General features: G+C 42.0%; 1 protein-coding gene across 1 annotated transcript in view; it reads right to left on the bottom strand.

Annotated features, from left to right (window-relative positions):
• Nucleotides 1–3,262: 3,262 nt before the first annotated feature.
• slc4a8 (solute carrier family 4 member 8) overlaps nt 3,263–24,798 on the bottom strand; it is a 35,857-nt gene continuing 14,321 nt past the window's right edge. Inside the window, exons 2-25 of the mRNA XM_068720634.1 lie at nt 21,903–21,984; nt 16,846–16,998; nt 16,221–16,356; nt 15,093–15,253; nt 12,796–12,972; nt 12,210–12,292; nt 11,463–11,620; nt 11,279–11,366; nt 11,015–11,161; nt 10,772–10,872; nt 10,042–10,216; nt 9,814–9,947; nt 9,462–9,707; nt 9,102–9,207; nt 8,404–8,565; nt 8,176–8,289; nt 7,916–8,077; nt 7,553–7,804; nt 7,386–7,454; nt 6,703–6,876; nt 6,420–6,551; nt 6,236–6,339; nt 5,871–5,976; nt 3,263–5,691 (exon numbers count right to left, since the gene is read on the bottom strand). Coding sequence (XP_068576735.1) covers nt 5,686–5,691; nt 5,871–5,976; nt 6,236–6,339; nt 6,420–6,551; nt 6,703–6,876; nt 7,386–7,454; nt 7,553–7,804; nt 7,916–8,077; nt 8,176–8,289; nt 8,404–8,565; nt 9,102–9,207; nt 9,462–9,707; nt 9,814–9,947; nt 10,042–10,216; nt 10,772–10,872; nt 11,015–11,161; nt 11,279–11,366; nt 11,463–11,620; nt 12,210–12,292; nt 12,796–12,972; nt 15,093–15,253; nt 16,221–16,356; nt 16,846–16,998; nt 21,903–21,984 — 3,228 coding nt within the window. The 3' untranslated portion in view covers nt 3,263–5,685. The remainder of the gene's footprint in view (nt 5,692–5,870; nt 5,977–6,235; nt 6,340–6,419; nt 6,552–6,702; nt 6,877–7,385; nt 7,455–7,552; nt 7,805–7,915; nt 8,078–8,175; nt 8,290–8,403; nt 8,566–9,101; nt 9,208–9,461; nt 9,708–9,813; nt 9,948–10,041; nt 10,217–10,771; nt 10,873–11,014; nt 11,162–11,278; nt 11,367–11,462; nt 11,621–12,209; nt 12,293–12,795; nt 12,973–15,092; nt 15,254–16,220; nt 16,357–16,845; nt 16,999–21,902; nt 21,985–24,798) is intronic.

Genomic DNA, 24,798 nt, shown 5'->3' with positions numbered 1-24,798 from the left:
CATATGGGAATACAATTAAATAAGTGGTTTAGAAAGTGGATTGGATTTTTAGAAGGTTGCCTTACACTCGTTCCTTTGTGTGTTTGTTTTTTTCAAAGATTTTATGTGTATTAATATGATGAACTTTGTAATTTTCAATGTATGAGTTTTGAGTGTTGGCCTGTGTTGCTCTCTGCACAATAAAGCTTTTTATGGACTCATCTGTCCTCAAAGTTTTCAATGCTGACTGTAGTACATTCATTTAACTATATGTTGCATCACATAATCATTCAAAAGCAACTAAACATAGTTCAACTTAAAGATGCATCTTCAGCATTTCATACTCATATTCCAAGAGCAGACAGTGCAGCAATAATATGGAAACAGCAAGTGCTACAAAAACACAAAAAGAACTGGGAGATGCAACAAATCCTCAGAAGAATTTTGATAGTCTCGTCTCAAGCTGTGGTGGTGAAACTTCTCATGTTAAACTGCAGAGGTCAACACTCTGTCACTTTATATTTTCTTTTTACTTTTTGGCACTTTGTTATGGCACATAATACTCAACTTTTTTTGGTGTACAATAGGTCATACTATACAATTACATTTTTACAACATTTTATGGCATATTATACTATGCTATGATATATATTTTTTGCTTTTTATGGCCATAATATGACATTTTTTAGGTATTTTATGGAAGGCTATAGCAAGACATTTGTCATTACATTCCATGGCATATGATTCCATTACTTTTTTGGTAATTTTATGGCATACAATGCCGTGATATTTTTTTCGACATTTTTATGGGATGCTATGCTAGGACATTTTTTACAACACTTAATACCTTAAAAATGAAATTGAAATTGCCAAAAAATCATATCGTTTGCACCGTTGTATGAGGATACGTTGCGCTATTAACTGACTCAGTGACCATGTTTGTTCGTGCGGCCCATCTGACTGACCACAAAATTCCCAAGAAATTCCAGTTTGTTCTGTTATTTTCCTTCAGTCTCTCTCTTTTTACATATCGTCCTCCATGAACAGGTTTGTAAGTTTTCTTTTAATTTATTTGGTATTTGTAAATGTATTATGAATTTACCAATTGCTGCACACAATCTTGAATCAGCTCAGACTGTACGTTAAAGAAGTAAGTAGTACATTCACACCACAAATTACTGCTATTCATTTAGCATTTTGTGACAGTCCTGCAGAAAAAAAACATACATTCCTATCTGCATGTCAGCTCCAGTTGGCTCTTCAACTTTCCTTCACAAAAACCACAGGACCTTTACATGAACACAAAGGATTTCTTTGAATGCTTAAGTCTTAGAACAGAGACATTAAGGCCAGGGTCCCTCCTCAGCTGATTGGTCCTTTAAAAAAAAGCCAGCTAAAATATCCTATCCAGCCCCCTCCTTCCACCTGATGTAATAGCCAACAGCTCCTCTCATTGGTCAAGGCCACAGCCCACCAGCTGTTTGTAATAAGGAGCATTTGGGAGTTAGGATCACATGACACCCTCAAGGCACACATGCACACATAGATATATACATACAGGGTGCAGTGCATCTTTAACCTCGTACCCTTCCCACAGGCTACTCCTTTGCAGTCAGAATCACCTCCAGATGTGCACACTGTGTTCTCACCTTAGGATAAAAAAAACGGGGGTGGGGCACAAGGAGGGGGGGAGGGCAATGAAAATGGAAACAGCTCCAAGAGATTGTGAGTAAGGTAAAAGAGTGTGGTTAATCCCCAGAATCCGGGGCTGGGGTCAGTGTTTGTCTTTCTTAAAATTATGATATAGTCTTAAATTGAACTAGTAGGAGGACAAAGTCCTCATAATCTACTTGAAAGAATTGTGACTCTGCTGCCACCTAGTGGACCAAGTCATTCAATATACATTAAAGCTTGAACAAGTAAACACATCTCTTACTGTCTAATCAAATGATATACCCAAAACAGACATGATGCAATAAGTAAAACAATAGTTCAGTTAATTTCAGCTGTACTTATTTATTTTCCATTTTCCATAATCAAAATTAAATTACATATACATATAAAACATGTAGAATTATTTTGCTCAAGACTGATCATTCAGTGGTTGAATAGACAAGGCGTTGGTCTTTTTATGGCTCCAAGACTATAAGATTAAGGTTACTGCAGTACAGGTGCTCTCCTCCCTGAAAGCCTCCCGCTTTCTAACATCTCGTCCTCTCTTTCATCCTTTTCTTTTTCTGTCACCCTGACTTTCTCCTTGAAACAGACACACGTTTTTTTCTATTCATTGGAATTACATAGCTTCACAGTAGTTTTTACTACATTTTACTACATGTCAAAATGAAGTAGGAATTCTGGCAGGAGAGAATTTGAAACACGAGTCTCTTGCTGTGCGACAAAGAAATTATACAAAATCGGACAGTCAGGATGAAGTTTTCTCAAGCAACCCGTGCCTCATTAATGGCTTTTAAAAGGTGTAAGGTGATCAAAAGTAAAAAAATAAATAAAAAATGACAACACAACAGGAAGTGGTCATGTGTTCTATGATGTTATACTCACATTCATTGAAATGTATGACTCTCTCGGTCATATGTACTGTATATGCAGTAAACCTACAGTATATAACTGTATGTTTACCATACATTCAAATATACATTAATGATTTGAAAATCAAGTTGAAGACACATGATGCTCATCAAAATTATTTGAACTATTGCTGAATAGTTAAGTTCTTTTGTGAAAGCACTTCTACAGTCATTGGATGTTCAAAAGTGTTCCCACAATTTGGTCTAGATCTCTAAATGTACACATTATTAGTTTGACCTTACTCATATGAACTAGAATATATTTATTTACACAATGAATAATATTTAGTCATGCCATTTTTAGTTTAGTTATGGGTCCTTGGACACAAAGAATATTCACATTCAAAAGTCAAAGTAGAGGTACATGACAGCAAACACAATGTACAATACTTTCATACGCGTCTTGGAATAGGTATTACTGCATGTGATGTTACAGAAACAGACTACTGTACTTGTGCACTTTTAAGTCACTTGAATAGAAATTATGTGTACTATGGATGATGTAGCCGTGAAAATTGTAATAAAACAACATTGATTGATATTTAACTGGACAGTAAGTCAAGGAGTTTATAGATTTTAAACATGACTAAATGAATGACTTTTAATTAATAATTTATTCCTATTCTCACCTAATAGTAAAGATCCATCTACAAATGAATAGTGAGACCAGCCGGGACCTTTGTTACATGTTATCCTCTCTCTCTCTCTCTCTCTCTCTCTCTCTCTCTCTCTCTCTCTCTCTCTCTCTCTCTCTCTCTCTCTCTCTCTCTCTCTCTCTCAGTTCCTGTTACCTTGCTATCAAAAATAAAGGCATAAATGATTGAATTAAAAAAATAATATTAAGAATGAGTCTGTTCCTTTTCATGTCCAATTTGGAAGCAATCAATAATTGATTTATGAGCAGTTTAAAGGCTCTCTAGGTCCTCGAGGACAAGAGTGTGACATCCGTGGTTTAAAAGACTCCTGATGTCTCCCATCAGAGCTCTTCGCTCTCTTTGAAATAACTTTTGAAGGTATATTATTCATGTCCTGCGTTATTCAGCCTTCCTCTTAGCTCATCTCTCTTATTACAGTATATACAGAAAGTAAAGAGAACACATTGTAATTTTATATCTAAAAATAATTAAATGTAATAAATTATTGTAAAATTATTTAATTGCGCAATAGACTTTTTAAAAAAAAAATCTATCACAAATTCCTTATCTACAGAAAGTGCAACTACAGATGTGTTGTGAAGGTCATTCTTTCACAACATAATCTCTCTGCTTCCTTTGGCTCTCTGAGATTTCACTCTAATAACTAAAAATGAGGTGGAGCACATTACTGTTGAACCTTGTTTATCCAAACTGAAAAATACGTATCCCTTTAATTGAGTGTAAGATTAGTTTTTTTGGCATATGTAAAGTGTTCTAGGCTTCAAATATTAGACTTTCCTGAACCATCACATGGGGAGGATAACAAATGTTGCACTGGCACAAAAAAATAATCCATAATTTGGATTTGGGGTAAATTATTGCTTAAAAGAAAGTCCTGCAGTCCCCCTTTCCTGATACTCAAAGACTCTCTCTCTCTCTCTCTCTCTCTCTCTCTCTCTCTCTCTCTCTCTCTCTCTCTCTCTCGCTTGCACGCACACGCGCGCACACACACACACACACACACACACACACACACACACACACACACACACACACACACACACACACACACACACACTCACACACACACCATTTCTCTGCTCTGGTTTCCCCTGAACTGACGTCATCCAAAGTGCCTTGCAGGATCATCTATGAACTCATCTGAGGTAAAGAAATAAGACACAGTACTAACACATGACAAATATTCTGTAGAACAACCTCTACCGTACACAACCATTAGTTCAAAGACAAACGTCCATAAAGGGAAAAAGATTACACCTTAAAAAAAACGCGTTATTGATGCCGCTGCTTCAACTGAAGTGGGTCTTCTAACATTTACAGTTTTCAGTTTACATCATCACACAAAACTGACACAAAGTTCTATGTTCCAAAATAGGATTTGTCTATGTATTACTGAACCTGCAATGTATTTTTAAAAGAACCTGGTTTGATTTAAAGGAGCATTTACTCTCCAGCGTGAAGTCCAGCTAAGTGTACAGTGGCCTTTGAAACCTGGGTGCTAATGCTAATGCTGCTCCAAATCTGCTGGATGTGTAAAAAAGCAACTGTTTGCTAATTACAGACAATGACAAACAACCAACAGTTGTGTCCCATGAGTTAAAAACAAACCATCCAGATTTTTGGCTGACATTTTTGGAGATAGACAGACCAGTGACACTAAATTACTGACTGTCTAACTGTCGTGGTGTGAGGCTGTTTGAAATGTTACATCTAAATTAGTTTTGATTAAAGTCATGGCTTTCAGGTGTGAATCAGCAAATGTCATCGCATCTCAGTAAAATTACCATGGTTGCCAGCAGCTGTCACAGTGTCTACCATTATTTACTGTCACTGTGGCTGGAACAGGATGTGTTTCTAGATCACATTATTAGATACAAATTAATTAAAACTGAACTATTTGATGCTCACGGGTGAATTCTGCTGTAGAAGAGAATGCCTTAAAGTTTCATCCTTTATATCATCCTTCAATCTCACAACTAAGATGGAAAGCCAAAGGCTAAGGTACAGGCCAGAACTTATCACAAAGGGCTTTCATCCCTGACTGGTTTAGTAGAAAGCTTCAAGTAGAAGATGATGGTTGAGACCAGGGTTTTCTAAACTGGTTAACTGGTCAAAACAAAATGAATGTTGCTGAGGTTGGAGCTAGTTTATAGTCAAGGGATCAGAGTTGGAATTAGTTTAGTTTTTATTTAAAACAAATACGCTTTAAAAAATATTTATATTCCTCGCAAAGATAAAAGTGCATGTGTATGTCTATCTATGTGCATGTCTCTACGTACTCTTTGTCTGTATGCTTGTGGACAGTATTATGTGTTGCACTTAGCTGGTTGAAATCATCAAGACCTTTTTCTCTAAGCACTGAAGTGGCTGACAGTCAAAACAGCCAAATCGCAGTGTCCTGTGGTCCAGAACTACAGTGTGTCAGGACTGCAGACATCTTTTACTCGTCTATGAATGCAATCCCTTCAATCCTGCAGAGAAAAACACACAAACCCAGAATTAACATAGCACGGAGCACAGTTTGGCTGCCCTCAATTTTCAATTACCAATCATTGCAACAATAGCGCAACACAAAAGAAGTGAGTGACATCAATGTGCAGCAGGAATATTTCCAGGTAACGGGGTGAGGAAAAAGAGGGTATGGCCTTGCCTTCTTAGCAGCTACAGGACAAATGTCCTTTTGATTGGAGTTGAGGGATTTCCACACGGTGGTTTTAGACATTTCATCAGATATATTAATATCAGAGGGGTCACACCTGAGGAGCAGGGAGAGGAAAAGGAGGGTGAGAGCAGAAAGAAGAGTGTTGGGAGTAAGTTGGGGCTTAGGGAGAGGTCTCAGTGTGTTAGTATTCACATGGTGCAATTGACAGCAGATCACAACACACCAAACAAGACAAGCGTGCATATAGATTGACAGGAAAGTGAAGCATTTCTCTCATAATCTTACCACTCTGATTATCTGATGTCCATCCTGTCCATTTGAGTGTGTGTGGGGGTTCATGTGTGTGTGCTCACCTGGGGTCATGTGCTTTGAGGGTCTGAACGGGCTTGCTACTCTCCATGGGAATCTGAACAGCAGTTGTATCTTCCTTCATTGTACTGAGCATAATCTGTGATTCCTACAAGACACAAATGTGCAGTCAATAGATGCATGTTTATTTATTTTCATCTGTGTATTTAAAGATTCCATTCAGACTACCTCTTCTATCGATTTGGAGGCATCATCAAGGTTTTTTTTCTTCCACTCAGGCATTAAGTCATCCAGGTAACTTAGCTCTCGGTCGGAGAAACAGCAGTCCAGCAGTTTGCGAACAAAAACCAGAGCCAGCACCTTCAGGCAGAAGAGGAAAAAGTGTTTTAAATGGCAGACATTTGGAAAGAGAGAGAGAGAGAGAGAGAGAGAGAGAGAGAGAGAGAGAGAGAAGAGAGAGAGAGAGAGAGAGAGAGCGAGAGAGAGAGGAGGTTGGCGGTTGCCAGCTCACCATCATTGGGAAGACGATAGCGGCAGGTGAGGTCTTAATGAACCAGAGCAGAAGCAGACAGGTGAGCTGTGTCAGAGTGAACAGGTGCACTTTCCTCAAGGGGACGTGACGCAGGTAGATGAAGTCTGGCTGGTGCTTTGCCGGCATGCCGAACAACTTTAGGCGGTCAAAGAACTGAGAAGTGACCGCAGTTGGTGGAGAAGTTAGAGACAAAGAGGGAAAAGGAGAGAGATGAATTAATGAGAGCAGAGAAGGAAAACAGGTGGTGAATATGGCAAGAGAGAGAAAGTGTTTATGAATGATGAATTTAGTTGGATTAGTCTGACAATCAACTGTCAGGCCTCACTGAAATGGAACGGAATTAATTAGATCAGGAGAGGGCATCACAGAGACAGCCAAATTAAAAAGATGGAGAGGGCATAAGAATAACCTCAACATTTTGTATTTGAATGACTCCCAGCTGAAGCAATAGGTATGAATATAGTAAACGTTTAACACATATGTGTTCATTGCATCTTGCAAATTATTCACAAGTTCCAGACTGTAAAAAACACTACAACACACTACATTACAACTTGGGGGTGCAAAAGTCAGACATGTTCTAATTGTACTACAGTGGCTTTATTGTAAATATTTTTATTTTACAATAAAGGATATTGTTCCTGTGTCACATTTCACGTTACCTGTATGCCTTTTAATGAAGAGACTCCCATGTAAAGGAAAACACCATACAGCACTGGCATAGGAATGAACTGGAAAAAAAAACAAATATATCAATGATCTTTGATGACAAACATTATCAAAAATATCCCAGCCAGAGGAGGACAGTATTATAGCTTGTCTGACTGACCTGCAGAGCTCCAGTCATGAATACAGAGCAGCCCATGAGCAGGAAGATGACCAGGCCAGTGAGCCTCTGTTCCCTGATGCCCAGGAAGCGAGGCTGCTCTCCTGGAGCCGAGCTTTCTGACTCCAGCTTCAGGCTGTTGACATGAGAGATGGACAGCACCGTGGCTGCTACGAACCAGGGCAAGCCCATGATGGAGCACACCGCCAGCATCACTCCGACGATGAGCAGGTCCAGGTGGTACCCACAGCCCTTCTGGCAAACCAGAGAGAAGGGCATTTACGTACACGTATAACTGAGCTACAGTCTGCAGCTCACCAGCTTCAGTTGGAAGCAACAGTGCAAGGCAGATGTATATTGTCTTACCAGCAGTTTGTGCTCTTTGCGGTTGATGATGACGGCAGTTATCTGTTGGTCCATGAAGATGAGGATGGTGCACAGAAGAGCAGGAATAGTTGCAGCCAGGACTGTCCACCATGGATTGCGTCCTATTGGATTGATCAACCAACCTCGGTCATCTCTGGTAGGCTGGAAGATCACAATAGAGAGGAGTGAGGCCATGATTCAAACATGAGCATGTGGTGATCATATTAAGGTCCGCACTATAACCATTAATTCCTCTATACCTGGAATTTGCTGGGCACCTTCAACTTCTGGGAGGGCACTCCAATGATATAATCAAGCAGAACCATAACGGCAATGGTGAGAAACACTGCAAAGTCACTGATCATGGATCGCACCTGGGCATGAGAGATAACAACACCAAGAGATCGGTGGTTACTAATGTGGCATGTCAGGTTGCTGAATATCTGGTGACACCTTTGCTTAGCGAGCAGTCATATACGTCTAATTACCTTGGTGGGGAAATAACGACTTGTCTTGAATTCTTTGAGGAACGCAGACATGAAGAAAGTTGAGAAGAACAAGATGGTGGACCAGAAGAGAACATCTGGGGTGTAGGGGCCATGGTGGCCACATGCTGTCCCAACAAAGTGGCCCTGCTGACTGATACACTCCTGTAGAGATTTACAGATCAGTTACATTAGAGCAAAATTGCCTGAGTTGACTCTAGTAAAAATAGATCAAAAGACTGTTTTATCTAAATGATCTGCTGGACAAGAAGGAGTCTACAAAGCTTAAAGAAACAAGACAAGATTTTGGTGTGCTGACCTTATGTTTTCATGCTTTTAATGGTTTTATGTGAAGCACTTTGAATTACCTTGTTGTTGAAATGTGCTATACAAATAAACTTGCCTTATTCAGTTATACACACAGCAGTGAAAGGTTAATCAATTAAATGTCCTTGTCAGTGTTTGCAAAGGTCCTTAAGAGAGGCGAGCTGCCCACGGGAAGGTGAGTGGGTTAGTTGAATGTTAACAAAAGTAAACCTGTTGGAGCAAAAGCAGTGTGTGCTCATGTGGAAGTTACACTGAGATTAGGTGTCAGAGTGTGTGTGTGTGTGTGTGTATGTGTGTGTGTGTGTGTGTGTGTGTGTGTGTGTGTGTGTGTGTGTGTGTGTGTGTGTGTGTGTGTTTCCACATAGTTACATTACCTTGACAGTAAGGTTGGACCAGGGTACTTCAGCTGCCGTGATGTTTCTTGCACTCCACAGTTGTAAGGTTTTATTACTGGGGTTATCAGGCTCTGCACACCTACAGCTACAGAGAATAGACAGCACAACACAGATTTAAAAAACTGGGCTTGCAGGCTTTTATCACTAAAATTAGGCCAGACATGAAGGGAACAGCAATCTAGGATGTGATCTGAAGGCTTGTAGAGGAGAGCAAAAACGTGGAGAGAACAAAGGTGAAGAGAGGCTTGTAGAGAGAACAACAGCTGTATATTCTTAAAGGACAACAAACAATGAAAAATCTGCCATATGAGCCAGCAAAGTAAAAATTGTATTACTCACTACGCCAGCGTGAGTTTGTCTAGATCACTGTTTGGATTGTAGGGGTAGACTTCTCCCAGGTGGATTAGCTTCTCCAAGGCCTCGTAGATGAAGATGAGGCAGATTAGGGCGGCAAAGGCCTCCTCTGTGAACCGAGTTATGTAGCACACCAGAGAGCTCGCATCAGTGGCAACCAGAATAAAACACAGCACGGCCGTCCACAGGCCGATGCAAGTCCTCAGAGACAGATAGGACAGGTTAGAGTCCCTGATGTGAAAAGAGAAGAGAAGAATACAGGGAATACATAACTAGTTAACCAACGACTATGGTGGTAATGATACAAATGTCACAGACAGGTTGTTGTAATACATACTTGCAGAACTTGTAGAGGATTTTCTCAAAAACCAGCACAGGACCTGTGCTGCCCAGAATGGTGAGAGGCTGACCAGCAAACACAGAGTAGGCTACTCCAGTCATAGACGCACCGAGTAAGGACTCTATGGCACTCTACAACACATGGTGGAAATACAGAGTACTGTATTCATAATCTTCCAATCACACTGCAGTATGTTACTGTGTCTGAGTGTGTTTGTGCCCTTACGATGCGTCCCTCTGTCGCCTCCCCCAGCAGTCCTCCAAAGGTGATGACAGGAGACATGCAGGCACAGTAGAGAAAGAGGAAGGAGGCCACACACTGGAGGCTAAGACCATCCTTAAAGTCACTCAGATAGAACGGAGCTTTCCTCTTGATGTCCAGTATCAGACCACCAAACAACCTGATCACGACACACAGCAAAAAAAGAGAGACGCGGAAGTTTAGAACACAATCTGGTGAAGAAATAGGTACTGTATGTAGAGATATAATATCAAGCTGACACACCCAAGTATCCTAGAGTACAATTCTACATCACTGCATCAAGGTTTAAAAACAAGAGTTTCAGTGATCTTTGAGAAATAAAAGGAAGAGTGTTTTGGTGCATGTTTTTTTCTTTTAGGCTATCACACTTGGGTTGTCACTTTCTTATCCCACGCCAGCTCCTCACAAATCAAATATTAGATTCTTTAGCCCCAGCAACTGACAAACTGGAGAGTGCTAACTCACCCCAGGCTTCTACATATCCCTTCAGTAAACAAAACAGGTGCTAAATCCATGTTCTCCACAGGCTGTTTTGAAGACAGCATGTCTGTCTACATCTATGTTATATCCCAGTTGTGGGGATAAAATATATTTATTTTTTAAACCTGAATTTGTCTAATGTATTAACCTTGTATTATAGAAGTCATTACTGAAGCAACAAGCCTGTGTAATTAACCTGCAGATGACAGCTCACCTTCCAGTTCTCTGTAGCTCTGGTCCGTGGTGCTCAGCATGTAGTTCTTCCTCTACCTGGCAGGTTGTGCCATTAGGGACTCCTGGCATCTTTCTCTTGTCCTGCAGGTACCCAATACCAGGCCAGGAACAGACAAATATAAAAAAAGCTCAACATTTACATACATATACACCCACTCTTGGTTGCATCTAAGTTCTAGCTAAAATTCAAACCTTAAGAGTAAATCTCATCACAGCTGTGTACCTGAGAGGGGACACTCTTTGGGGGCTCAATGCGGATGGAGGGGTCCCACTCTCCTGGTGGGAGAACCGTCACCTGGTCTAGAAACTCATCTATCCCAGCCAGCAGGTCACTTCTGTCCTTTGCCTTGTAGGCTACATCATGGAAGATCTGGTCCAGACAAAAGTGAGGGCAGCTTAACTGCCTGCCATTGCAATACAGATGTTGGGATTTGATTTGTTCTGTGAAAGTTTCTTAGTTAGATTTGACTTGGCAGAGCTTTCTTACTTCATCTGTCATGATGGTCGCCATAGAGCGCCCAATTTCATGGTATTGCTGAGCTTTTCCATCTTGGCCCAGGAGAATGAAGAGGAACCTGATATTTGTCAGCAGATGATTTAGAGTATATCAAGCATTCCCTGATTACTGAATTGACATTTGATTTCATGACTTAACCATTGTGGCTGTCTACCTGGTAGGTATGGGGACCTCAGTGAGTCCGGTGAGCAGCACAGCAGGGGAGAGGCGGACAAAGGCCACAATGGGCCTCTCCAGGAAGTCCAGTTCTCCTACCAATACATTGGAGGCCTCTGCACCCTCTGGGATCTTCTTCATAAAGTGCATGTCAACCTGGGGAGACAAGTCAGAAGTTAACATCAGTTAAGAATACAAAAAAGACTTAATTCCAGTGGTGCACTGAGATTCTTGCATCCTGTAACTTCAGAACTAACAATACATGTCTTTAACGTACATAAAGCTGTCCCACCACAGGTGCAGCCAAATGCCAGAGAACCTAGCTAGCATTTCAGTGCTCGGGATATTAAACTGTACAGATATGCACTAAAATCCCTGTTGAAAATTAATGGCTAAATGGAAGCTTTCATCTTTGCCCTTTGTGGCTGTACTTAACAGTCTTGAAGTGATGAGCTGCTGCTGTGGGATGCACTTTGAACAAATGTAGTTCTCCTATTGTTTTCTAGGGGGCACTGTGTGACCTAATTGTTGACAGCACAGTGCACCAAACATTGATTAAAGAATGCAGGGTGCTACAAGACATGTATAGAAGAAATATACAAGCAAAAAACACTGCTGTTGTCCGAAGTGTTAATCCACCCTTTTTTGTATTCAAGTTCTATTGTGATCTTCACAACATCTACCAGTCAACGTAAACTGTGCACTGAATGAACTGCAGCACATTAATGACAGCATGCTTATTTACTTTGCTTGTTTGAGTGGTGTCCTGTCCACCACCATTCTTGGCGGGTTCTGTAGCTGCCGGAGGCTGGGGAGATGTGGCTGACCCTGCCAGACAGTAAGAGTGTGTGTATGTGTGTTTGAGAGAGAGAGAGAGAGAGAGCGAGAGAGAGAGAGAATCCGAGTTAGTGCAAATATCTATTGGCCTGCCAAGTGCAAAGTAAAAAAAGGCCAGTATGGCTTAGCCGCCAATATATCGGCCATTTGTTCAGAAACAGGCTTTGTTTGGCAGTCAGTTTCTGAAAGCATTAAATGTCACTGCTTAGGAAATCATGCTTTTGTATGTGTCTGTCTGTTACTTAGTCTTGTTGCTTTTAGTCTCCTCATGTCTACTTTTATTCCCTACTAGTTTTTCTACATCCATCATTCTGATAAAAAAAAATCTTAAATCTTACGTAATTATAATAAGTAATTATAAGTCAACTCATATTTCTAAGACTTTCTGTTTCTGTAGATGTACAAAAGTAATTATAGTTTAAATCCATGATAGTGGATTTTTACATGAGTCATACCAAGAAATGAACTGTGATAACGAAATGTTTGTCACCCACCTATCAGATGGGTTTCTGACTGTTTGCGGGTTCCCTCAGCGATGGAGCGCACGATGGGCATCAGGTTCTTCTTCTTCTCATTCTGGTGGTGGTGTCTCTTCAGCAGAGCCTCACGCACCTTCACTCTCACACTGTCGTCCAGCTCATGGGACGCCTCCTGGTGGTCCAGCACCATGTCTGCAACACACAAACAAAGAAACACGCATGATAAGTACAATAACTTATTTTCTCAAAGATATACAAATATTGATTTCAGAGAGCCACATTCCAATTGAGAGAGAGACATCTGATTACCATTTTAAAGCAATACATTTTTTTGCATTGGACAGCAAGATTTCTTTGAGGCTTATTGCATTGGATTTAGTAAAGAATAAACAAATCCCTTGGTCCAATCTGTGCTATTTTGACCAGAACTCCAATCCATTTATGATCAATACAAATTCAATTAAAGATCAATTAAGATTCCCTGTGCTCCAACTACAGAGCCTTCCTTGAACTATGACATATTTGCTTTTTTCATTTTTTTCGGTTTAATTTCTGTCGTTAAAATGTAAAGACACGGTGCTGATAAGAAAGTGCCTGTTGGAGGTGGTCAGTCAATATGTGGCGAACATATCAGGTCATGTGGGACTGCAGAGAATAATCACCATCTCTTTATCCCTCTCACCCCTTCTGCTCTCCTCCCTTCCAAGTCTTTTCTATTTCACTTGCTGAGTCAGCACCAGCTCTTTCCTTCCTTATTTCCTTCCCTCCTCTACACTCAATCAAAGTGTCTGCCTGACACACACATACAAACACACACACACACACACACACACACACACACACACACACACACACACACACACACACACACACACACACACACACACACACACACACTCTCACACACACACTAGCAGTGCCAACATTAATTCTGAGCACGCTTCAAGACCAGCAATAATATGTGACGCTCAGCACCAGTATAATCAGTAAGGACGGTGACAAGAGAACCACCTGAAATTAAATCAAAACACACAAATGCTACATCTAACGTAGCCTCCACGCACACTGGATGGATCACTTCCCCTCTAATTTAATACTACATCAACAGCTCTGCCTCCTCCGGTGTATTACTTGACTGGTGACCATCAGTTACTCATACGATAATGAGATACATTCAATAATACCTGGCATAGGCATTTTATGCTACTTCAAGCATTTCCTATTACATTATCTTGGTCTCAGTTTTTGCCACACTTTCAAAATCAAACAAGTAAAGAAATAAATAACGTTTTTGTCTCCATCTTGTCTACCATCTTGGCTACTCTTGTTGAGTCCAGGTGCTGCTGGCAGGAGTCACATGGACAAGAGAGGGAAGTGAGAAGAGCGCTGGAGAGCTGGAGAAGAGGAATTATTGCAGGCAACAAGGTAAATCATGGTCATAATATGACCATGAGGAAGACTGATTGATAGGGAGCCTTGAACCATGTGATATTTTGTATGTGTGTATGTACATGTACTGTACAAGTGCGTCTGTTTGGTGCATGGACAAGAACGTGAAACCTAAAATTGAATTGCAGAAGCATTCAGCTAACCAATTTGCACTTGTCATTTGTGCATTTGTTTAGTTTTGTGTGTTTGTGGGTGGATGTTTGCATTTTTATATAAATCATTTGTTTATGTCAGTTTTTAAAACTGGGGTCATTCACGTACATGAACAGTTCTTATCCAAACGTGTTTCTGCATGCAAATTACAGGTGCGTAGTTATTGCATACTTGCATGCAAATGAGCTTGAACTGTGTAGGCAGCAGCATTATGTCATTATAGAGTTCAATGCAAATCAGGTTCAATAGAAGTTCAGCTGCAGTATTTTAGGAAAGCACAACCACAGAAAAACCATGCAGCTTAAGTCTTTACAGCCACTGGTGAACTGTAAGTATGGAATGACACTTGACATTGTTGTGCTTGTTTATGTTTACATCTCAAGACAGTCATCCAGGCTTTGCTATAATTGATAGTTGAGTCTGTGTGTGTCTGTTTGTATTTAATTTCTGCATTAAGCACGATGATAAAGCCCCCTGCAGACATGTACTGTAGGTGTGTCTCTCCTCCCTTAGTTAGGAGGATAAATCGATTTGTAGAAGACTTCCAGCGGGCATTTCAGCTGAGATATGGAGCCTGTTTTATATCAATGAATGTAATAGTTGCTCAAGGACAAGACCTGTTTATTCAGACAGAGCTTGCCTTTTTCTCTCGGAATAGATAACGCTCTGGTACTGAGATAAGAATGCATGTCAGTTAGAAAAATTGTCACCTGCAATCTCTTCGATGCTGTCAGCGTGCATGTCAAGCAACACGCTGCCATTGATGATGCAACTGCGGAGCTCAAACAGGCTGTGGAGGGAAAGAGTTGCGACATAGGGCTTGCTCCACCTCTCCCCTCCATCCTCCACGTCTTCCTCAAACTTCAGCCACCTGCGAGGTAAAGACAGGCGAGAAGTTTGCAAGTAGGAGCAAGTGTGAAGTGATTTTACTTTTTTCTTTTGAATTCTGCTCATCAAATTTCCTACAACTTAAAAATGCTCCTAAATTAAAGAGAGCTCAAGAGGTTTCTTAAAAGTAGGGTTGGTAATCTTCTTCTAAAACATTTTTGATATTTTTGTTGAAATTCTCATTACATCCAGACAGCAATCATTAAAACAAATACTCAAAAAAAGAGAAACAAATCTGGTATCTGAGATATATACATACATATATTATTCAATCCCTTGTTTATGAATTAATATTTTTTATTAGAAATATTTTAGATTGTCTCCCATGTTAAATGCTAATGATGACATTTAGGATTTCACAAAAATAAAATTAACCTTTTGAAAAAGCACAAATTATTGTCACTGATTGGCTTCTCATGCATGATTAATAACTTGTTGCTCTTAAATGGTTACTCCTACACTTCACTGTAAGTAGGAGTGAGTTGCTTGATGAATGTGTCTTAAGAACTTTTTACTCTCATGTTGGGTCTTTAGAGCATTTTAAGTGCAATTCTTAGAGTTTTAATCACTACAGGCCCACATCAATGCAGACAGGAAGGATGGAGTAGTAGATTATAAAATAATATGTTTTCCCATCACAAACACATCATGGTACGTTGTGGTTTCGCCATTCCCTCCCAGGAAAGATGCTTTTGACATAAATATCCACACAATATGAGGGAAAGTGAGATCTAGCATGACCAGCATGAATGAGATCACAGCAGTGTTTTGCTTCTCTCTTTGGAGCTTTTCCCTTTGAGAAAACGGACCAAAAAATGATCCACTAAGTTTTAATATAACTATCGCTTGCACACATCTCTCTTCGTAACAATACAGCTGTAGAGCTGCTGGGCTGTCAGAAGCTTTATTGCCAAGCATTGTTGCTAAAAGCTCCCAGGGGAAATCCTGACCTGGCTGTTTCCTTCCACTCAGCATCCTTGCCATCCTTCACACAGATCTCATCCAGCTCAGTGAACAGCTCGTGGGCCACATGTTCAGCATCCTCCTCTGTGCCCAGAATGAACTGGACACGCTGGGACGGCGTGTCTGATGAAGGGAGATAATGTGAGGGAGTAATGAGAGGTGAACAGTGGTTATTTCACAAACACACAACACTGCTTACTTTGTCATAGACACCTTTTAAATGACTACTGGGTCCACACACACACAAACACTCTCACACACGCACACACAAACACACACAAATCTACCTAAGCACATACACACACACATACAACATGCTGACTAGTCCATGCTCATTGCTAGCTAATTAGTGGGCTTGTCAATTTAAGCCTGGGGTGCTGTATGTGTGTGTGCAAGTGTGTGAAGTGCCCACAGTATTGATAAGCTTTGTTTAACAACTACCTCCTCTCTGGTGGATGCGCAAGTAAGCGTGCATGTTCTACACTGAGCCATGACAATATAACAAATACGAATTTCTTTGACTGAGAAATCACTGGATGCGCCTAAAGAAACATTGGATTTGAAAAGTAAAAGACACTGTCAGCAAAGAAGAAGAGGTTTTGTGTGTGTTACCATGACTGGAAGTGGCCGTCTCACTTTCCTCGCTTTGCTGTGTTGCGATGCTTCCCGCCCTTCTGTCTCTCTTGCGGTGGCGAGAGCCGTGAGCCTTGTGGTGACGATGGCTCTGCCTGGGCATCCGAACCCCCACAAACAGAGCCCTGTGGCCTGAAAAAGAGGCGAGACAAGATTTTACTTTCATCACTGAGTAACAGTTCTATTTCATCCTTACTGACCGCCAGAGGCAGTGTTTAACACTGGATATCTTCTGTCTCGCGCATGCGCAGGTCGAGTCTTTATATCAACAAAGTCACCTGTGACCTCGGATGACCCCCGTCGTCTATAAGTCTATCAGTCCTTTTTCATCTTCTTGCTACGCAGGCTAGCTACCGTGGTAGTAGAAGCTTAAAGCGAAAATTCTTTGTCTATGATCAAGACATATTAGAGTTTGTCGCGGTAGCCTTGTGACCACCGGTAGGAATTGCGGATCTCCGCCCTCCAAAGGCTGCGACAAGCTGTCCCTCTCCCTGCTCCCATTCGGACTCTCCCTCTCCCCACAGGTGTTCACAAGGTGCGTTGCTGCTGCCCTTTCCCCCCTGTAATCACAGGGCATGAAAATACTGCCGTACTTGGACGATTGGCTGATCTGTGCACCATCCCGTCTTCAGGCAGCACAGGACACTGCTCGCCTTCTCTCTCACGTGGCCCGGTGGGGCCTCAGGGTGAACATGGAGAAGAGCTCTCTGACCCCTTCCCAGAGCATAACCTTCATTGGTGTGGCCCTGGATGCAGCCACTATGAGTGCCTGTCCGTCACCCCAGTGTGTGGACGACATCCTTCACAGTCTCTTCTCCTTCCGAGGGGGCAGGCGGTTGCCCTACATTCTTTTTCTCCGCCTATTGGGCAAACTGACAGCTGCCTCAGCTGTCGTTCCCTTAGGTTTGCTGTCACTGCACCCCCTGCAGAGATGATTGAACAGCCTTCACTTGGACGCCAAGTTGCACAGACACAGGGCAATAGTAGTAGCAAAACAGTGCCTACTCGCTCTATCCCCATGGAGGGAGAGAGCATATCTTGCAAACGGTGTCCCCATGGGCTCGGTCCCATTCTACCGAGAGGTGGTCACAACAGATGCCTGCCTCTCAGGATGGGGTGCAGTGTGGCAGAACAGGACTGCTCGGGGGCAGTGGTCTGCTCAAGACCGCATGGAGCATGTCAACGTTCTAGAGCTACGGGCTGTGCACCTAGCGCTCAAACATTTTCTGCCAAACTTGAGGGGAAAGCATGTGCTTGTCCGGTCGGACAACACCTCTGCTGTGTTCCACAAAAACCATCAAGGGGGTACCAGATCCCTAAAGTTACTACGGGTATCCCGTACCCTTCTGACTTGGGCTGCCCCTCGCCTTACCAGCCTTCGGGCAATGTACCTGCCAGGAGAGCGGAACCAGGTCGCAGATTTCCTGTCCCGTCACAAGCCTCCACCGGCGGAGTGGCGGCTTCATCCAGACGTGCTACAGAACATCTGGGGTCTCTTCGGCAGGGCAGAGATGGATCTCTTTGCCTCGGAGATGTTGACCCAATGCCCCCACTGGTTCTCACACGTGGCCAGAAGGGCTTCTTTATGCCTTTCCACCGTTCCCTCTGATCTTGCCAACGCTTCTCAGAGTTCTTCAACAGGGTCACAGACTCTTGCTAGTGGCCCCCCTGTGGCCAGCCAGGACTTGGTTCTCCCTACTGCACAGACTCTGCTGCAGGACACCCTGGCGCCTCCCCGACAGGAGGGACCTCCTGTCGCAACTAGGAGGTCGGATTTGGCATCCCGATCCCAGCCGCCTCTAACTATGGGTCTGGCTGCTGTAGGGCCCGACCGGCTGCTGACTGGCTGCATAGAACCAGTCAGAAGAACTATCCTGAATGCCAGGGCACCATCTACCCGTCTGCATTACGAAAACAGATGGAGGCTGTTTTCTGACTGGTGTGCAGTTCGGAACAAGGACCCAGTACAGTGCCCCGTGCCCGCTGTACTTGAGTTTCTGCAGTCCCTCCTAGATAAGGGCCGGTCTCCCTCTACCCTGATGGTATACGTGGCGGCTATTTCGTGGCAACATGCTATGGTCAACAATGACACAGTGGGGAGCCACAGACTGGTGTCCCTCTTCCTAAGAGAAGTTCTGCGATTGCGTCCCCCGAACGCCTTGAGGGCCCCTGCATGGGACCAACATTTTGTATTGGACACCCTATGCTTCCCGCCTTTTGAACCCCTGGCACAGGCGGAACTGAGATGGCTGGTGACCAAAATGTTTTTTCTCCTTGCCATCACTTCAGCTAAATGTGTAGGCGAGCTGCATGCCCTGTCGGTGAGTGAATCTTGTCTGAAGTGGAACTCGGATGGCTCGGGGGTTACTTTGTGGCCTAATGCAGCGTTTCTCCCAAAGGTGCTGACACGCTCGCATATCAACCAGCCTATCCAGGTTGCGCAGTTTGACCCCCCATCAGGAGAGGAGAGGTCAAGGCTGCTGTGCCCAGTGCGGGCCCTCAGAATTTATGTGGAAGCCACCGTGTGCATACAGCGGTCGGAGCAGCTCTTTGTCTGTTATGGTGGGCCTAAGAAGGGCTGTGCTCTTTCAAAACAGCGCCTGTCCCACTGGATAGTGGAGGCCATTGCCTATGCATACAAGGCGACCGACCGTGCTCTCCCATCCGGAGTGAAGGGCCACTCTACCAGGAGTGTCTCCACGTCATGGGCAGCCCTGAGAGGTGTGCCTGTGGAGGATATATGTACTGCGGCCTCATGGGCATCTCCGAGCCAACAGAGTCAACATTGCCACCCCTCACCCACTGGGGAGGGTTCTTTGGCCAAGTTCCTCTGCCTGAGCTATACAAGGTAGATACTTGTGATTCCTCGTGACTCTGTTGATATAAGTCATCCAGTGTTAAACACTGCCTCTGGCGGTCAGTAAGGATGAAATAGAATGAAAGTTATGAATGTAACTACGGTTCTATGAATCCTGGATGAATGCCAGAGTTCTTGGTCACGTGGAATCCCATGAGCTCGCGAGAAGATTCCGTAGGACTGATCTCAGGATGACACCGGAACTTATAGATGATGGGGGGTCATCCGAGGTCACAGGTGACTTTGTTGATATAAAGACTTGACCGCGAGAAGATATCCAGTGATAAACACTGCCTCTGGCGGTCATCCAGGATTCATAGAACTGTAATTACATTCGTAACTTTAGTTTTATACAGATACTTAGTGTCATGATTTATTGTAAAATAAATATGTAAACATTTGAGCTGTTCGATGTGTTCCTAAACTGTGTAAATGTAAATAAAGAAATCTCACAATGAACGTTTCGGCAAGTTATCTTGCAACTTAAACATCACGCCTGTCATTTTTAACTTTGGCTTTGAGAATGTTAAGAGTGTTTTTTGTTTTTTTGTTATTTTTATTTAATCAGATCACGTCTTCAATTTTGGGCTGTACCTTTGAAAATGTTTGTGTTTTTGAACACATTCTTTTCATTCTAATTCTTGGCAACTTCCAAGGAACAAAACCTGGTAAACCCGTTGTTATCATCACATTTTGTTACCTTTACATTTTGTCTGTTGTCTGTATCCTGTACTTTTTTGTTGTTGCTATGCTTTCCTTCTGTTAATTTGGCAGTTGACTGCAGTTTGTCCCATATACTTCCAAAGATGTTTGTTTAATGACATATTACCCCCAAAGCCTCCTCTGGATAGATGGTGTATTCATTATCTATCTTCAACTCTATTCCCCTCCACCAGACAAGGAGACAAAATAACATCGCCATATTCTCAAGACACCTCACACTGTAAACTATCTACACACCAGCCCCACAAGAAGAATGATAGAAGTTACTTAATCATGCTGAACATCTTGCTCGTCATATGGTTTGGGCTGATAAAATATACATGACCTACAGTAAGTGGTCTTAGAAGATCTGCTGTTGGCTGAGTGAGGCCAGGTCACCAGTGATGTGGTGTAAGGTAATTAACTGTAGAGCAAACTGTCATTAAGCAGGTACAACTTTGAAATATAGGTACTTTTCTTAAATATGTATACGTTGTTTAAGATGCCATACTTCTGCTCCACTACATTTCAAAGTGGTATACATGTACTGCACTCTTTACTCCACTCCTTTTAGGCAATTCGATGAATGCAGTTACATTACAAACTAGAAAAGTGCACTCAGTAGAGAGCAGATCTCCCCCAGGCATGTCTGCAATGACCACTGTTTTAATACAAACCACAATTGCTCGCCCTGCATCAGATTAGCAAAATTAAATACTAGCTGTCGCCCTGCCGATATGAGAGTACACGCCACGTTGTAGTCAGTGAGTGGTTGAATTTGTCATTTGCTAAGCCATGGTGAACACATTATCGTTCCTGGTATGATGGGTTGGGAAGTAGTTGTTGATCACTTGTGGCCCCATACCAGTCGGTTAAGGAAAGTGAGGAGTCAGCAGTTAAGTATAAAACATTCAATAAAACATGTTTTTAAAAATGGTGAACCCCTGCTATGTATTTTCTCCAGCTGAATTGCAAACTGCAGTTGTGAATGTTGTTGGTAACACACTGGGCACAAGGAACAATAAAATGCACTGTGCAATGTTAGAAGAAAACTACTTCAGTAATACTACTAGGATTACTGTCATTGCTAATAATAATAAACACAAATTTGTTGTCGAGTTTGCAGTTTTTTTTCTGTGTCTCTGACATACTGGTCAATTGGAAACCTTATCACCCAAAGGTGAAGGTTGAATGGCATGGGAGTGCGTAAGATAACAATAAAAAGAGAAAACATATTCTATTCAATCATGGCATTTAATAACAATAACACGATTTTGTGAAAAGACATCATTCTTCATAAATTATAATCTTATCTTTTGATAAATGCTGCTCCACAAACCCGCATATCTGACCCAGGGCAATAGCAAGAAACAAAAGCTTATCTCATCAAAACCATTTGAAACATTCACATAAATATTCTATACTGAAGGAGTTTAAGTAAAGGGTTTGACAGTATTTCCCACTGCATGCTACTCACCTTCTAGTTCCTCTTTCTCATAGTGGATGTTCAGTACTGAGCTGGTCCCTCCCTGGTCTACCACCACCTCCTCATCTGGCCTCTGATGGATACACACAAAGACACATGTAAATATAATGCCACTGTTCTTTTTAGGAATATTCAGTGCCGATTACAAGTTTCTTTACAATGGCCTTTGTGTCCAGCAGCCAAATTGTTCTTATGGAAAAAGTTCAACTTTGTAGAAAACCTTCAGCCCTTCAAGATCGGTCTGTGAAAAGGTCATTATATACAGAAGTGTCCTGTTAAAGACAAACTACTCACACAGTAACAGAGCCACTAATTGGCCAAACTGGCAACAGCTTTTCAACAACGCGCATCAAATTCCAGACAGTCTATTCTCAGATCGTCTGGCACAGACACCCAGAGAAGGACAGGCAGGCGGCACACAAACACAAACACACACACACACACACACACACATGCCAGAGTTAAGCAGAGCATGAGTCAGTTGGGAAATGTGCTAGGCTCTAATATCGAGGAGGAATCAAATCAAATCAAATCAAATTAGCAGAGAGCCACATCCATCAGGGTTGCTGCTGTGGGGAGACTGCCGCAGGATGTCACTGTGTTTTACTATCCCAGCCATGAGGCGTTCGCAGAAACAGTGGTGTTTGCAGAGGCAAGTGTTATCCATGGTCATATATTGGTCCTATGCTAATGAGGACAGAGTGCTGTGGGAACCTCTACTGTGGCTCTGGAAGTCTGTGCTGCTGCAGCGTCTCTATTTTCAGGATCTATCTTCATCCCTCTAGCGCAAGTGAGAGTAAACAGTAAATCTTTCATTTCTAATCTGTGTAACCTCCCACATGCTGTTAAAGACGGCGAGTGTGTACCACAGCACCAAAGTATGCAACCCTTTGTTTTCTGGTCTAACCTTTGACACAGATAGGATGGATGGTATACACACATCTGGATGCCGGATGCGACATTACCCATGTGAACATAAAGTGTGTGAGCATAGTATATAAAAGCTGGCTTCAGTCATTAGAATCAATATCAAAAATCTATAAACAAATGCAAACAGTTGATGGAGATGCTCACAGGCACACTGGTATATAAATGCAGCTCTCTACATAATAGATGCTTCCGCCCACTCTGAACACACAATCTCTACGTACTGGATGTGTTTCCAAGAGTGTGTGAGGGTGGCGAAGACAGAATTTGTTACAGAAGATTGAAATATCCGCCATGTGGCAAAACTGACACCCACTCTTCAAAAAATGATTAACAGTGTAGAGTGTTGACCTTACATGAAAAAAAAAATAATCAGTTTGGAAATGAAATATTTTTAATGACAGAGAATGGAGAGATAAATGTCACAAAGGAGGATTAGCTACATAAGATTGTTACTGTTCAACAATTAAACTCATAGTTAGCTTACAGTTGTGCCTGTAAAATATATATGTGTATATATTTGTTATGTGCTTGGGTGTCTGTCAAAAGATGGATGTGTAAATAATGACAGACCATTCAATTAGTGTCACTTTCAGGGTTAAAACTGAGGCGCAAATACTGTGATCCACAGTCTCTGTCATGCCGTCTTTGCAGAGGAAGAGCGCGCGGTGATTTTTCTTAGTTCTCCTGGGGTTTGGCTGATAAAAGACTAGGCACAGTTTATTGACAAAAAAATACCTCTTTTGAATCATGCTGGTTTCCGCCTGCAGTTAGGAAATGTGATAAATGGGAAAGGTGCTGTGTGTGTGTGTGTGTGTGTGTGTGTGTGTGTGTGTGTGTGTGTGTGTGTGTGTGTGTGTGTGTGTGTTGTATTTCAGACTGTATTTACACTAACACTAAAGTCCCTAAGCTGTTTCTTCATATTCACAGTCTCATTCTTTTAGCCTCTCATGCTACTAAAACACAACAGCTAAGCATATTAACACTAGATTGTGATAAGAAAAACAAATTAACATGCAGTGTACAGACATAAATGTCGTACCTGATTAAAAGCAAGAAATCAAAGCAAAACATCTTCCTGTATTGCTTTTTTTTTTTATACCAAGCGCTATAATATTAGTACTTATAATTCACACAACAGTTTAAAACAGCTTTGGGATCCCAAGACATACACTTAATTCACAGGTGTGGGTGGCCTGGCGTTGCCTTCCTGCCTTCCTGCCTTCTTTCTCCACCATATCAGTGCTATGTGATTTCATTTTTCTTTCCATGACTGAGCACTTCTTAATCCGGAGACAATTCCGTCCTTGTAAAAAATAAGGCCACTTAATTAAGAAGTCATGCTTGAGCCAAACCCTGAATGTGACTCATGGTTTTATAATTATGATTATGCAAGAGATGGTACTGCGGTGACAGAAAAAGAAGGCTTTTGTGTGTATATACATCAAAGTGCCCCTAAGCAAGGCTCTAAACCAGCACTTGATTTAGAATATAAACCATGCTATGAGAAATGTCTTCTTCATATAAACCAATCTCGTCGTTCTGTTTGTCTGCGTGTTCTTTGCATATCTCGACAATCTCATCCTACTTCACACTTGGCGAATGTATTGCTGAGGAGCCAGGGGAGTGCTGTGTTGAATATGGTCAAATTTGGACATGTGACACGTTCACTATTAATAAACTATGAATAAACAATTCACTTACAACACTAATAATGTCATTTCACCAAACGTTTCTGACCGTGAGACATTGCGTGTGTTTTTCAGCTGTGGATTTAGTGATTTTTGGGCCCATGCAAACGCCATCTTCCTTTACTTTTCACCCTATCTGTAACTGGGAATGTTGGTACTGGCAAAATTAAAAGAGGTACTCAAATTTTTTTTTCTTTAAGATTATTTTTGGGGCTTTTATTGTCTTTTGATGATAGAACCTGGAAGATGACAGGAAACGGATGAGATAG

This window comes from Cebidichthys violaceus, unplaced genomic scaffold (assembly GCF_023349555.1).
Source record: "Cebidichthys violaceus isolate CVI_PGR_0920_01 unplaced genomic scaffold, fCebVio1.0.p SCAF_25, whole genome shotgun sequence".
NCBI classification, from domain to species: Eukaryota; Metazoa; Chordata; class Actinopteri; order Perciformes; family Stichaeidae; genus Cebidichthys; species Cebidichthys violaceus.
The sequence above is the reverse complement of the archived record's forward strand: the minus strand, read 5'-3'. Positions and strand labels throughout refer to the sequence as shown.